Source organism: Melopsittacus undulatus, chromosome 1 (assembly GCF_012275295.1).
Source record: "Melopsittacus undulatus isolate bMelUnd1 chromosome 1, bMelUnd1.mat.Z, whole genome shotgun sequence".
NCBI lineage: Eukaryota > Metazoa > Chordata > Aves > Psittaciformes > Psittaculidae > Melopsittacus > Melopsittacus undulatus.
In genome coordinates, this window is record NC_047527.1 from 37107868 (window position 1) to 37124573 (window position 16706).

General features: G+C 38.7%; 1 protein-coding gene across 1 annotated transcript in view; it reads right to left on the bottom strand.

Annotated features, from left to right (window-relative positions):
* Nucleotides 1-5328: 5328 nt before the first annotated feature.
* NKAIN3 (sodium/potassium transporting ATPase interacting 3) overlaps nt 5329-16706 on the bottom strand; it is a 182960-nt gene continuing 171582 nt past the window's right edge. The window contains exons 6-7 of the mRNA XM_031052262.2: nt 9972-10051; nt 5329-6335 (exon numbers count right to left, since the gene is read on the bottom strand). Coding sequence (XP_030908122.2) covers nt 6144-6335; nt 9972-10051 — 272 coding nt within the window. The 3' untranslated portion in view covers nt 5329-6143. The remainder of the gene's footprint in view (nt 6336-9971; nt 10052-16706) is intronic.

Consider the following 16706-nt stretch of genomic DNA (forward strand, 5'->3'; position numbering starts at 1 on the left):
AAAGTGGCATCAGGGAGTTGGGTCCAGGTTTGTCCCTGTCCAGGCACAGGCATGGCCACAGCACAGCTTAGGCAAGCACCAAGGACAGGGCCTGGGTTTAAATGCAGTTAAATTGAGGTCCCGAGCAAAGCAGGAGAGGTCCCCAGTGAGTGTTTCCCTGCAGACTGCTTCAGGTTGCAGAGCCCAGCGAATGTGGCAGCCAGACCCTCCTGCTCCCCTCAGAACTCGGGGCCCCACTGGGTTTCCTCCAGAGCTGTCAGCCAGGCATCAGGATGCATCCTGGGGTGCTCCCATGGGCAGAGAGTGATCTCCATAGGTGTTATTCTGGTCTCCAAACACTCCAAGGGACACTCCCTATAGCAGTCTAGATACAGCCTTCTCTAAAAGTCAGGGAAAACAGACTTAATTGAACTATAAGATCTTTAGAAAGCAAAACATGACTTTGAATATATATATGTTAAGAGTAGCATGGAAGGTTACCTATTATCACACACCTGAGAATCTGGCTGCGACCTATAAGCCAGGAGGCTTTATTTGCTAAGAAAAACAACACATTGCAGTGTGGATTATTAAGATCAGATCATGGCTGTTTAAACAAGTTGTTGGCTTGTATTTTCCCCAGCACTTGGGGCTTTCTACCTGCTTGCTACCCTGGTTCTGGGTACACAGATAAAGCAAGATAAGTACACACTCGTGACATTTTATTGAATAGTATGGGCCAACATGGCGAGCTGATTTGTTTGCTCACATGTAACGTAGTTGTCATTCCAAATATGTTACATCCTAGGGAATGCTGTAACACATCCTTGTGTATGATGATGCTGTACTAATTGGGCAGAAAATGTTGTTGTGGAAAAAGAGAAATTGCATTACTTTTGGAATCACATTCAGCCAACTCATAATTCAGCTTCAGCAAGTCTGCTTGGCACTCAGGGTGTTTTGAAACTGTGGTTGCATATGGCTGGTGTGGAATAAATAGGAAACTGGGACAGCAAGCTTAAAAAAGTGATATGTGGTCCTAGGGGGATAAGGAAAATAAGGAGAATCTTTTTTTTTTTGCCTTCCTGGTATGATTTATGCATGGCTACTGTTCAGTCAGACTACACTCAGAGTCTTTTGCTGGTAAGAAAACAGACCATGCAAGGGCAGCTGTTCCTCAAAGCTGTCCCAGCCAAGTCTGTGTTATACAACTGACCAGTAGGTACTCATGTGGAGGCAGGAATTAAACTCAGATGTTTAATTCATCTAAAATCAAAGAGAAACATTCAAACTATGACTTGTGTGAAGGAAATTGAAATTGCAGTGAAAAACCATCATTTATCAGCAGTTGCTTATCAACCTGGGGAAAATTACAAGCAGGACAAGGCTAGATCTGTGCCCGTGGCTGCTAAATAATTATTGAGGGTCCTGAACAGCCTTGTGCCCCTCATAGTGAAGCAGAGTGCTGCTATTTCCAGGTCATCAGGGCTGCTCTCACATCCTGTGAGCACACCATCAGCATGCAATGCAGACATAGATCTAAGGGGCAAACCCTGCAGCAGTAATTTTGATATGAAATATCTTCTTTATGTGCCTATTTTCACAGATCTGAATTCCCCGATTGTCCATAATGTGTATATTAGTTCGCTTATGAATCCTCTGCAAATTAATGGATGTTTCAGGCTGATCCACTGTTATGCTTGCAGGGACAGAGAGGAGAGAAAGACTGTTTCTTTAGGGATGTACTGATGAGAGCACCCTCCACCTTATACAGCCCTAACCCATCAAACCTCTGACATGACCTCAGGGTGCAACCCAGCCCCTCAACTGTAAAAGTGCCAATCTGGCAGGCAGGGCCCCATCAGTGTGAGGCATTAAAGAACAAGTTTCTGTCCAAACACTGAGCATAGCAGGTAAGAGATGAGTTCGTTTGCAAAAAACCATGGAAGCAACATTTTCTCAACTTGGAAAGAAATTTCTTCAGTGTGCAAAAGTGCTCCCAGGTTGTACTCTCAGGTTGTAATTCATTATAATTAAACTAGATGAGGCTGATACTGGAAGGAGGCAAGCCAATTAGTTTGGGATGTCAATTTTTGTTTGCTTCTGTCAAAGTCTGTTAAAGGAACTTGATAGATTGCTGGGTTGGCTTTTTTCAACTAGGTAACTCCCATGTAAAAGACAGGCAGGCAGCCAGCTGCAGAGAAGCACATTGCAGTTGGTGTTGGAAAAAGGCTTCACCTGCCAATGTGGCACTTAGAGGTGACATGTGGATGGAGAGGTGAAACTCAAGATCCAGACATGGAGTAGAGCCCAGCACGGCAGCTATGAGCAAAGACAGCCAGCACTCAGTGTTGTGTATCTGATAGAGATCAACCACCATGGTTTCTTTTGGCTAAAATACACCACTTTTGGGACAGGACAACAAGCCTTTTGCATGACCAAATTACGTGTTCTCAGGATTTTACCAAGGTAGTATTGTCTCATGCTAACCAGCAACCATACTCCCACCTTCAAGCTCTAATATCCTTATTAATATATGGTAAATAACATCTTCTTAGTGCCATCTTTTGAACTACTGAAAGCAAGCAGTTGTTAAATAAAACCAGGTATAATTCCCATGGTTTTAACTGGTAAAGCTCAATTGAAATTTATTTATAGTAGTTAATGTCATATCTTGGCACTAAAAGAACCCCTTTAGCAAATCCAGGCCATGAACTGTCTCATTTTAGAAAGTTCCTTCAGATCATAGTTGAATTTAAAAAAAAAAAAATTGTTTCAAATTTTTGTGTAAAAATCTGTATGGATAAGGAAGATCTGAGAATGTCAGTCCAGCAATGATTCCTTCAGGAACACCCAAAACTGTCATATACAATACTCTATGTCACTGTAGCAGGCAAAAATCTGTTTAATTCTCAATATAGTTTCTGTTTTCCGGTCCTGAAGACATGAGATGCCTTTTTACAACACTGGTGCTACCTGGCTCTGTCCTTACTAAACATGCAGTGCCATTATTTCCACAGGCACATCCCCGGTCTTGCTGTCAGTTAAAGTAGTGTTGCAAATCTGATTCTCTATAAAACTTGAGATAAGCAGAAACTTGGGGAAAGGAAAAAAGTATGAAAGTTTGAGGGACAGATCTTCAGCTGTTCTAAGTATCACTTATTAATGCCAGAAATACCAGAACAGTTTATACCAACTGATATCTGCTCTGAGGTTTTGAGATTGTCAGCAAGTTCTGTTCTGCAGTGCAAACCTAGTTATTTCCTGAAATTACATGTTACAGTTAAGCTTAAGAAAATTATCTAAGTTTATTTAGAAAGTCAACACTTATTTCCTATGTAGAGGGGTGGTCTGGGACTCACCTAACACCTTAGTGAAAGTATGCATTGCAAAAAAGAAGGAATTATTGCTTAAGGTTTCCTACAAAATTGTTTGCCAATACGTTTTACTATATTGGCAGACACAGCAATTAACATTCAAATCCATTTATTATTCTCTAAACTTTCGCCCCCAGCATGTACAGATTGATTGGTACTGTTTTTTGTATCTCAATTTAGAAAAGAACGACATTTTCCGTCATCATTGCAGTATGCATTTTGGCTTGTTCTAATGAAGACAAATTCCTTTCAATCAGGATCGTTCTGTTCACTAAGTGAGACAGATGGCAGACTTGCTGAATTGGTAACGATTCTGAGATTTTAAGTGTTATTTGGGATATTCTGGTTTGTGTACCCCAGCTAGAGCCTTCAATATTTCAGACAGATTCTGTCTTTGCAGAGTTTTTGTGGCATGTGCACAGCTTTTGGTTAGCAACTTGAAAACAAGAAGTACACACAGCAAGGCAGGGTTTAGACACATTGAGGCAGATTCGTAAAACAGGGTCCAGCAAATGTGTCTGTCTTGGTATAAAATTAAGTACACACTTACAATGTTCTGCCAGGGATGATCCTCCTTGGAGAGAGCTCCTCCTTCCTTTTCCTCCTGTCTGGTCCTGAGGGTAGCACTGGGTTCAGCTGGAGGCTTTTACTCTGCTAGCCCATAATAATTAATGCAGGGAAATTTATGATGAAATGTATAACCCAAATGGGAACCATATTGATCAATGTGTGATCAGTGATGGGAATCAATATGTTAGATGCCTGTGTCCCGGGCTCTCTCTGCACTTGAGAAAGTTGAAGCAAGGTAGCTTGTGGAAACTTCCAGATGCTGAACAGTGCTCAGTTATCCCTGTCTGTGAAGTTCCAGAGCCATCGCAAACAAGAAGGCTGCATGTACTGGCTGGGTAGACATCATCAGTGTTGTAGGCATCATGTAAAGAAATTAAATAATCAGTTATGATAAGCAGAAGTAAAATATTACAAAAGTAGGTGAAAATGTGTTCACCTTATTAAAATATTACAGCAGTAAGCAATTCACAATCTATCTTCTTTATGAGGCCTCAAAAATGGTATTATTTATATTAGTTTTGGTTTTTAGTGCTAAGGTTTCAGTGCTAAGATGAGCTTTTCAAGATGGGACAAACCTGGAACTTTGCAGTATTCTAGAATTTAGGGGAAAAGAGTGTAGGAGGGAATACATAAATACACAAGGACAGACAGCACTATCTTCATACAAAGCATCCCTCTTTTTGGCACAGTTTGACTTCACACACAAAGATATCCCACTTGAGGTATATTCAGTTCTAGAAATACTAAAAAAGGGTTTTATTCAGTTGTTGTTTCTGTTGACTTTGTCATAATGCTTGCTTTATACTCTGTTTCAGGAAACATTAACCTATGTTCAGATTGTGGTTTCTCCAAAGACAGTAAGGTCTTTGATTTAACTAGCTGGGAAACAGGTGGATGCACCACAAGAGCCTTGCCACCTAAAAATGACAGACTCTACCTCCATTGTATTTATTCGCACCCCATTAGGTTTGTATTGATAACACAAATAGACTTTAGAAGGGAAAGAATCAAGACAAGCTTTCTAGCCTTCATCTTGAAAATAGTTGATCCAAGAGAAGACTGCAGATTTAGGTTCTAATGTTGTTGGGCCAGAAAATACCAGCTGAAGACATTTACGAAGTAACTTAGTGGACCTCTGTTCAACTTGTGGCAGAGATATAGAGATACACATGCCAGAAGGAATGTCCTTCTTGACAGTCCTACCAAAGAAACCGTAAAATGAGAAACTGCAAAACCAAAACCAGCCCCAAACCCCTAAAGCTTCTGCTGAATGCTGAGGCACGTAGGCTCTGTGGAGAGATGCAACTCTCTGGGGCATACAACTGTGCACAGCACTTCATACAGTAATTAAGAAGAAACCAAATGTTCTGTTTAAAAGACTGCCAGTTCCCCAGGGAAAATAGCTTTGTGTATCACTTTATGCTAGTGGTGACAGGATAGAAAACAAAATACCACAGTTACATACATGTTCTTTGTCTAGAAGTATTTACAAATAATTTTACAGATTTGTACACACATTTTCAGGTTTGCTTGTTTACTGTCAAATTAAGAGCAAAATTAGTCCCCAGAGACTTCTAAGGCTTCAAATGGTGCCTTGTACTGTACATTCATGCTTGGCTTCTTCCTGGGAGAAAGGAGGAGAAGAGTTTAAAATGTGCAAATCACAGACATCTAAAGAGCCCTGGATGTAAGGATTCCTAGAGACTGACATCTGTAGAGTGGTTGTCCTACATCTCTTCAAATCAGAGACAGCTACTGATGGTGGGCTCAGGGCAAAAGAGATTAGGAATGGAGAAGGAATCGTATAAGAATTGTAACAATTAGGTGAGTACATTAGTGCTCGAACATCAGGGTAAGGGTCATAGATCAATTCCTACAGCATACAGCAGTTCAAACAATGCAAGGACTGGACATCGAGAATTCTAAATACAGCATTGAAATTACTTCTTGTACACTGTTAGGGTTTGAGTCCTGCTGCGCATTTTGGAGTCAAAGTTACTGTTTACTGACAAAATCTTGGCCAGGCACAGTATGATTCTATTCAGTCAAAAAATACTGACTTTTTCTGAGAAAGATACACCCTTCTCCTAGTTTTCACAGGTGGTTTTGTCTTCATGCCTTAACACTGAATGTAGTAAAAATATTAAAATTAAAAAAGAAAAAATTTACAATTTACAAGTGTCCATATAAGTAAATTATTCCAAAATTCAAGATCATCTACAAGGATCTACGAAATAACAACGCTGATAATGACACTGAGCCTGCGGGAAGAACAGTCCACATGCCGTGAGGAACGGATGGTGGGTTTCTTCCAGAACGATGAGCCACAAGGTTGGTCTTTTCTTCTAAAATCTGTTTCTTCAGCTGCAGCAGCAGAAGTCTTGGGTCCATTTCATTACTTACTTCGACCTAAAAACCAGAATATATGAATTATTTAAATATTAGTCTCTTCTCTTTGACTTCCTATTTGTGAGTTGAAAATTCACACCAGCTGACAGGTTAGCAACTAAAGAACAAGTGGATCAATGATCTCTGGTCACTAATTTTTTCAGCTACAAGACCCACATATAAGCACAAGAAAGAATGGCTGGGTACAAAGTAGTAGCTTTGTATCATGCATACAGTACAGGCAAAAATCTTTTGGGGAAAAATCCCACAGGTGGTGAAACATGTCTGAAGGTCACATAATAACAGATTTTTTTTTTTAAGATGATGCATTTTAACAGTGTATTTTAACAGTGTTGATAGTCCTCACCATAACCACACATCTGCTGAATCTACATGTTCTCACTTGACTCCTTGTAAACCGTGTTCACTTGTGTAATCTTGGGAAATCTATGATGGTCTTTCATAGCAATTTTACACTGGGTAAAGCCTCAGGAGAAGATGCAAACAGGACAGGGCCACACAGACCCATCACAGAGCGGTGACCTCTCCACTGACAGTTTCTCAGACACTGAATCAGTTCCATGAGCAGAAGTTAGCAATGTTCCTGGAAATCCTAGGAAAATCCCTAACTGGAATTAGCGAGCCAGAGTCTGTCCAAACAGTGTTGCTCAAAGCTACAGTAGCACTGTATCAGACATACTCATCCAAACAGGAATAATAACGCACATGTAAACTTTAACTTCTGCAAACCATTAATAATAATGATAAAAAACCCTAATGCAAGACAAAATGCACCTTCATTTTTTTTCCTTCTAAACCCCACACTCCTCTCTTTTCCATGTGGCAAAACATGAGGCAATTCTAAATACTACCAAGTGACCTGGCTGTTGATATTGTGCTTGAAACAGATGAAAATACAACAGTCCTCTTTATAGTCCATGTGCTTTAGTCTCAGAGAGAATATGATGTTTTTTTTCTATTCCCCCTGTTGTCTCCTGCTTTACACACATCTTAATTGAAGCTGCACTTTTTGAGGCAAAGATTCTTCTTCTCCTTGTCCAGTAGCCTGATGGAATTATAGGCAGAATGAAGAGCAAACAGACAAGCTATGATAATTTCCTATTTGCATTAAGGATGCTCCCCGTGGAACAAGTTCAAGTTTAACCTCTTCTCAGGGGTGAAAAGGAAGGCTAATCTTAGACTTGCTAATCATTAATATTATGTGAGCACTAAACAGACATTATACTGAATATGCATACTTGATGAAACCAGATTGTCTTCTGCATAGTTTGCATGAGGCCACGGAACCTTGTGCTTCCAATGGGTTATGTTTAATTAATTTATGAATTAAATAAAGGAAATAAGAGGGTGAAATAAAAGGATAAATATAGCCAAGCTTTCATCTATAAATAACATCAAGCTAATTTTTCCCATGAGGAAAGTGGTGAGGATAGCAAAAGATCTGTAACCTTTATTAAAGCTTTGACTGTGTTCAACAAGCATTATTCCCATTCAACTTGAAGAGAGCAGAAATGCAGTTTTTCACAACTTGGATTCCAGAAGTCACATTTCTTAGGGATACTATGGATTCTTAGACTGTATATAACTGATACAGACAGCAATTAACTTATTAAAAGAAGTCTTAGAAGGCTGGTGTGCTGCAAAGGCATAAGCATCTGTAAACTTCTGGTTCAATCCACTGACCATTCAAATTGTTCCCAGCAATTTGACTTTTAATTCAGACTTTGATCACTGATAGTATTTTTCTTCCCTGCTTAGGTACAGATCCTCTCTGTATCTTTCAGTGAATAGAACCAAAACATTGATAAAGAAGAAACTCAGTATAATTTATCTTCCAATTTTATACTTCAGGATGCATAAAGAGGACAGAGAGGGTCTTTCCATCTGTACAATACCCATATGTAGTAAATGGGAAGATGCCATTTATTCTCCAGTATTGAAAGCTCACCAACATCTCCGAATCATTTAAGTTACTTAACCAAAATATGCCATTAAAAAACAAATTCTCACATTCTGTGATTTTTCTGCTGCAAAATAAATGAACACAGGTTTTAGGAATTTTCTAAGTATTTTGTGAAAATGTCCTTTTCCTCTCTCCTTTAGTTATATTAAGTTTACTAATAAAGTACTAAACATTTATTCATTTAATATGTAAAATTAACCTGAATGCAGGTTTAGACATTAAAATCTTTTTATGGAGATGTGTAAGTGTTGTAGCTGGGGCATTCTATGTCCTGGATACCTATTTTACTTTTTTCAGTCTAGAAGCTTATTTGGATTGGTCAAAACCCCATTCTGCTGTCATCGTTCCACAGAAAATGCAGCAAAACTGGCATTTAAATAAATATTAATGAAAAGTCAGATTCCAATACAGAGGGTGTACTTAATCCCATGTCAAATCTTCATTACTTCATTTTGTTGTCATAATGTGATATTTCTTCCTGTTCTAACAAGCATCATCATACTGAGAGGGCTTTTCTCCTTTTTGGTCCCCCATAATCTTACAATATTAACTCACTAAACTTGAGTACATTTTTGTCCACGTTTATTTCTACACACTGAAAGCTGCAGCTTGAATAAAATACATTTAAAAACCATGAAAAAATGAATAAAGTCACAAGCAATGTTCAGGTGTAAATCGCCAACTCAAAACATCTTGTTAGCAATTGTCCACTTTAAGTTAAATCTCCCAGCACGTGTACACATGCATACAGCAGGAAAAAAAGCCTCAAACTCGTTTAAATTCTGTTAACTGGTAAGTAAAATACAGTAAGCCATTAAATCAGTTTCAGTCAATTAGCTGCACATGGGTTTCATGTTGCATTTAAGATACTTGAAAGGCCTGAAGGCAAATTTAAAGACAGAAAGCATCAGGGCAACAACTTAGAAGCATCTAAGAAGACTTCATAAATTAACGTCTTATGTTTTGATATTTAGAAATATCATCTACTTGAAGTTACCTGAGCTTCTGCAAAATATATGTTCTAGTAATGTTTCCCCATTAATTTATTGCAAATAAAAAGAATATATATACATATAATAGAATTTATTGCAAATAAAAAGAATATATATGCATATGAACTTACACATTAGGTAGCAGAGTAGGAAGAGCCTATGAAAACGTGATTTTAATGGTGGTAATAAATACGTGATTACAAAGAGATAATGAACTTGCAGTGGAACTCTACAGAGAGATAGACTTTAAGCTGACTAGCAGTTTTTCAGCAAACATTTTTCTTTCAATAGCTAGACAAATGTAAAAGCTTCCACTTTTCCACAAATGGGTTAATCCCATTAAGGTTTATGCAGCAGCAGCAGCCATAAACCAGCTCTTCTCTTGCTAAAAAGTCAGCAGGAAATCAATTCCATCCTTCACTGAGAGCCTCTCCTTGCGTTAAGCCGAGGCACAACATGGCAGACATGGTGATATCTACTAATCCTTGCATTAGTGGATATGTCATCGATGATAAAAGTGTCCTTACTTGCATGTTTTATGTGGATTAATTTTTAATTAAATTCTAATTAAATTCTAATTAAATTATTAGTAACTTGATGCCAAAATTATTTCAGGAGAAGGTTAGCTTTCAGTCCAGTTAGAAGGATTAATGTGGTCTGTAGGACCAGAACCTTACCTACAGGCTTTACAGGCTTTAACTCAACATGTTCCTGGGGGGGCTGTCGGTAGGAGTATGTGTCAAGTCCGCCTATGAAATCAACTGAAAATACAACAGTTCCAGAAATGAACAAATGGAAATGAAAATATGTCAACTTAAAAAGAAATATGGACAAATTAAGTTAAAAAAGATAGTAAGCACATGCACAGGTTTGCCTACAAGAAATAAACCAAGCGGGTAATGATGCTGTGGAAACTGCTTACAGGAGGCTCTGTGCTCTACCTGCCTTGAGGTCCATTTAGCCCTGTGTCTGGCAAGACAGGCTGGCTGGTGACTGACCAGACACACCTTCTTGCCAGTGTGTGTGTGAAAGGAGCATTCACAGATCTGCAGAATATGTAAACAGAAGCCATGGTGGGGTAATGTAGCTGCTTCTCTCTATGCAATCTCAGCATATAATCTCATTTAATATTTCATAATTCAGATGTGTTTTTGAAGAAATTTAGGCAGTGGAAACACCTTAGCTCATGAGCCTAATTTCACCTAGATGCTTACAACTCAATAGACTCTCAGGAATGTAACACACCAACAAAAGCCAAAGGTGTATCCACTGAGTTACAAATAAAGCGGTGAGAACTGAATGTGAAAAAGCTGCATCTGCTTCATCTCTGAATGAGTTGTGGGGACAGGAGGCCGTTCAGAATCCTTCCACTTTCTCTCAGGATTTCTTTCAGAGATACCTGCTCTTCAGGAAGCCGCGTGTTGAAACTATCCTAGAAATCTCAAAAGCATGCTCATGGAGGAGGTTATTTTTCTGGTGATTTATAAGAGCTTTTTGCAGACCTGTGCAGAGCTGAGAAATTCACAATACATTAAGATTCTTTGGTCACATGAAAAGCAACTGCCTTAATTTGTTTATATATAGGCTCATATATAAAAGTCCTGAGCAGAATTTAGATCTTCATTGTGTTGATCGTCATATGAGCCCCTATAACAATCAATCCTTTTCTAGGCAATGTATGCACTAGGTAAACAAAGAAAGAAAGAGTACTCATCCGTGATGAGGGGATGGAGAAATAAAGCTTAGAGATTGGAGGGCCGATGAAATACCCACTGAAATCTGCCCCTGTTGATTTTAGTTGCCTCTCATCTTGAGTCCAAGAAAGGCGTGATTTGGCTGAAAATGGAACTTGATGTATCGCAATCATACAGCATCACCTTAGCCACAAGACTGTTTACATAAAACTGAGTGGGATATAATGCTGAGGAGCTAGCCCATCCTGAGTGCCAGCCGTAGCCTATCTGCACCTCCTCTTTATACTGTATTTCCTTTGTTGCAGCTCTCCTTTAGAATGCTGTCACTAAATAAATTAACACACATCAAAATTAACTTAAGCACTAATGGGATAGAACCCTTACAAAGAGGCATATTTGCAGATAAAAACTGATCTATTAAAATTATGTCTAATGTAAGACATAGATACTGATTAATTTTTTAGAAAAAATCATGTCCATAGATATAATTTATTTTATTTTTTTTTCTTAGTTTTCCCTGCTTTTTGAAGGGGTTTATTTTTTATTTTTTTTTACTGAGGACATGTGATAGAAGGAGTTAAAAGGTATGTTTTTGAGCTAATTCATCACTTCAGAACCACACGTCATTCCTCTCAGCAATCACAAACATCATCTGCTACTATAAGCAGGGAAGGAGTTTAAAGTAACTAGTCCTTCTACCAAAAAATCTTTTGGAGAAAGAAATGAAGTCAATATGTATCAGTGATTGACGACATCATAGATGTATCTTTGATAAAGAACATATACTTAATAGCACCCTCCAACAACTTTTAAGATGAACTGCAAAAATCTGTCTAGCTGAGGCTTTCTCTTTGACAATCCAGGATGCGTGATATAGTATCAAAGTTGAATTTTGACTTAAAATTCATGTGAAGCTAATACTCAAGGCAAAAAGCTGCTCTATCACACAAGACAATGGAATGTGCCATTTTTCATTATACACTATTTTATGGGTGATAGCTCTTTAATATGAAGATTGGTCATCAGTTATTAGAATTATAAGTTACTTTCAGTTTTAAAAATTCAGTCTGTTTTTACCTGATATTTTCACCACTTTTAGCTGTTAGACTTTCAGGACTAAGACCACAAATAGCCCTTAGATAATACAGAAATTTGAATTTTTGTTACTATCCATGTGTCAGTTCAGAGATCTCAGACATTAAACTTTGATAAAATACTTGAAAACTTTACATTGAGTAAACTTTTTAGATGCACGCATCCCTCTTCAATTGGCCAAAAGTAAGGAGCAGCAACATTTGTAAAGGTTTCCCAAGGGGAAAACAGTTTAAGGATGATATAAAATAATAGATTTTGTTAATTTCTGGCCTGGTTAATGGACTATAGATAATTTCTACCATAAATTCATGGGACTACAATAATTAATTTCAGAAAGTTCATCTGCCTGGAAGAAAGTTCAATAACAAAAAATCTATACGATTTTAGATTTCTGTGCATTAAATTAAAACAAAACCAAAACCAGTCTTTTCCCTCTCCCCCCAAAATCAAAAAAACCCACAAGTTGTTAGCAGTAGGGATATTCCTAAAGAAGGAACACCCTATGGAGTCCAGTTATTAACTACAGTCATGCAGAGAGAAACTTAAAATCCTAGGGAGAGGATTTTTTAGCACCCCCCAGGTAACAGCAGGTTACAGCAGAAGCTGGTTATTTTATCTGCAGCTGGCTGCAAAACACGATCCATATTCCCAGGGAATTGCTCTCTGCTTGTGTCACCTCAGTTTTGTGGTCATGCTGGATGCTTAATGGCCAGTGTGAAACCTTCCTTTAGAGTTCACTACCTACTGGGCTTGGAAGTGCAAATCTGTGCTGGCTGTCCACTGTGGGTAGTCCATTAAAATGATGCTCATTCACTCAGGGGCCATATCAGAGGAACAGTTGTCATAATCTGCCTGAGTGAGAAAAGTGCAGTATGCTGCTGGCTGAGGAAAGCGTATCTACCATCGCCAGTAATTTTGCTATTCTTTTCTTGACTGATGACACGTAGGCTTGATTTACTATTACGCACTAGATTAACAGTGCATTTGCCCACATGCCAGTTAAAATTTGCTTTCCTTTGAAGTTAGCGAAGAAGAACTGGAGCTCTGAAAAAGTGTTGTCTGTCTCCTTTCCCATCCTCTCTTCTGGAATTCAGCTTCTCTGGCAATATCCCACTGACCTGCTGGCAGGCCCTGTGCAAACACCTGCCAGAGCTTGTCAGCCCATTGCTATATTACTAATTTCTCCTTTTCAAAGTTGGCAAATTCTAACTATGTCTGGAGGTGCAGGTATTAACAGAGTGGCCATATGCAGGTAGTAAATCCTGCAGTCTCTTGGCCTGGAATACTTTGACGCCTCCCCTTTTTATAAGTGTAAGCAAGCCCCCAAACTGGTGGCTTGAATGGCTGGCACCACAGATGTCCCCTTTCAAGAGAGGGGCAGGCTAGCAGATGACTGAATGTATGTTTTTATGCACCGTAGATTTTCTTAAGTTCTAAATACTATTTTGCATTGAATTATTTTCCTTGTGCTGAGATTTCTTTGAATGGTAATGTATTCATGCAGTCACATTCATTAAGAGAAGGTATATAACTGGGGAGAGTGTAACCAGGTGACATAAGTGACAGGTAATAAGAAAAGAAGCCAAAGTCAACAAGAAAGAGGAAGCAAAAAAGGAGGATTGATGGCAAGTCAGCACTAGATGAATAAAGTCTACATTTCAGATTTTCCAGTGTTTGCACTTGTAGCTTATATAAACTTTCCAGATAAGCATGGTTAGGTTTTTTTTCCAGGGTGTCTACTTTCCCAGCTGCTTTCATTCTCAAGAGACACACTGTTCTTACACCCGTCACTGAACCAGTCAGGCTGATCCATTCTGGGTCCAATACTCTCTGTTTTGCCCTCTTCATACTAAGTCTGAGCACCTAAACCTCAAGTCATGTAGCTGAAGTATCACGTCTTTCTTTGTAGGATTCCAGGAATAGCTTCTCGTTTATGCAGAGCCCTAAAGAAGGGAAAATGTGTGCAAGACAATTAAGAAAAGGAGAAGAGACATCAGTAATCATATGTGGCACTGTGATAGCTGCTCTGTCTTTATAAAGTACTAGCAGATGGTAATCAGGTTAAAACTGGATAAAGTGGTAGAAAATTACTGAGACAATCTTTAGCATAAACTTTTATTACTGGAAGCTAAAAGAGGAATATTTCAGGGTTCCACAGTAATTATTAAGATTTTGCACTAGATTTTCTTCTTAGTCTTCACCTAGTGAGACAGAGCATCACTTATAAAACTGCCCTACATTGCAGCATGTAAGTACCACACTTCTCTGCAGGACTGTGCTGAAAGAAGCATCATCCAGAGGTTGCCTTAGAAAGGGCACTAGTGTGGAAATCTTAACTGTGATCTTTGCTACCAAAGTCTCTTCTCATTTTATTGGTGTTATGACATCCAAGATACCAATATTAGATACACAGGGATTTTTATTCGCCAAGGATATGGCTGTGCAGTAAGACAAAGGAAGTATGATGTTAGGAAGTGAAAATGGCTCAAACCTTCTCAATCCAGACCCCTCAGACATTCTATATATAAGTTATAGAATCATAGAATAGTTTGGGTTGGAGAGGACCTTGGAAAGGATCATCAAGTTCCAGCCCCCTTCCATGGGCAGGGACACCTCACACTAAACCATGATAACCAAGGCTCTGGCCAGGTGAAAGCACCTTTTCAAAATATACTCTCTGCCATGCCTTTGAAAGCTATTTGCAGTCATACCATCCCATCACTGAAGTTAAATGACAGGCTGCCTGATTGGTTTTTTCTCTTAAAGTAAGCATTTCTCCATTGTCCTTAATGAGTTTCAAGTCATTAAGGACTCCTGGCTGCTACATGGTAAAAGCCCCTAGAAGAGTAAAGCCACCACACATAATATGGAAGTTGTATTTTAAAACAATTCAAACAAAGAAAGCTTTTTTCTGGCTGGTATTTAAAGGTGCTACCACTAGTTCTAGAATAAGATTTCAAATATAGTGAAGGGTAGCCCTCTTCTGCATATGACCAAAATAAACTGCAAACAATTCCAGTTACAGCCTCCTACGTTACTTTCATACAGTCAGAAGATTAGAAAGGTGAAAAATCTTAGCTTAGTTTTTTTCACTAATTACTGATTTTCCCCTCTGTGGCAACTTTCCTACCTAACCTATTTTGGTGCTGAATGCTCTGGGATTCCCTTTTTTCTTACCATTAAAGTTACTACACTGCTTATGTACAAATTCAGGTTGCAAAGGAAATATAATCCATGCAAAAAAGGTATTAAATGTGAAGAAACTACAGTTATCAATTACATGCACACAATCCCAAGAGACAAACAATGCCACTGAGTTTTCACAATGTATACCTGATCAATCCACTAAAATGGCAGCTCAAGTAGTCAAGAATAAAGACTGTTGTACAGAAGGCTGTTACAGCTTCAGTCACACCTCCAAACACATGATCCCCATGATAAATGTGTCCAAGTTGGCTTCAGAAGAGACAGAACTCTGAATCTGCTTTTCGAAGTTATGCTTTGATCTTTTCTGGTATTCTGATTCTGGGATACATGTTATGTACTAGCGTGTCTTTATATTTCTGCTGAGTGTGATGCCATAAACTACAGAGTTCTTTTCAAAATGTTTTGTGCAGATGCTAGGACCGATTGGAATTGGTCTATTTAACTTACAGTTCATTGCTAAGCTGCAAGTTCTGTGTATAGTTGCTTCAAGTTATTTTTTTTTCCCATCAGTTGAGTTTCATGGGGCTCTATTTCTGCCCTATTGCTCTTTGTATCCATACCAATTTTTTTCCTTCAGTTATTTGTCAGTATGATCCAATAATTTATTTTTGAGACAACACATATGCTACAAGTTACAGAGGCCTTAGTATGTGAAATTACATTCCATTTACATACTGCAGACCTTGTTCAACTCCTTTGAATAATTAAAGATAAACTTCCTAGAGCAAAGTATTTACTAGATCAAACACATGACATGTAGCCATGCTTTTCAGAACACTTGTAACGTTTGGAGGAAAGGGTTTCTCTGCATAGAATAAAGTTCATAGTATCCATTCACAACAGAATTTTAGCTTTATTTGAAATAGTAGGTTATATGACTGGAGGGATTCTTATCATTGAGTGATTCTGGATTTTTGTTCCCATCTTCCTAGGGATGGAAGACTATTCCTGAACTTTGCTGCTGTGATCCTCTGTGACATGATATTTGCTTCATGTGTTTACAACTTTACTTGTCTTATGAAGAGTGAACAGGATTGAGCCAAGGATGTTGAGGAGAGCGCGTCTGTGTACATGGCACAGCACAGGACATAAGCCAGCAAGGCAATAAGCTGCCAATCTACTCCTCAAGTAGAGGCTGCAGTGGGGAGTAGCAGACCAGGCAGGTCTTAGAGATGCTGGAGAAAAGGTGCTGCTAACAACTCAGGAGGTCAAGCAGACTCTGCTGCAATTCAAGAAGCCAGAAACTTTGCTGAGGCTCAAATGGGAAGCATGGCTCTCCAATCACATGGACACAGACAACAATGGAGGAAATGCCATAAACCTCTCATTTCTATTCTGTATAATCCAGTAATTTTGAGCTTTCTGTTGAAGAAATGTGCTAGTGTATAATTGAATTAATACTACCTTTTCTTGAGCTCTG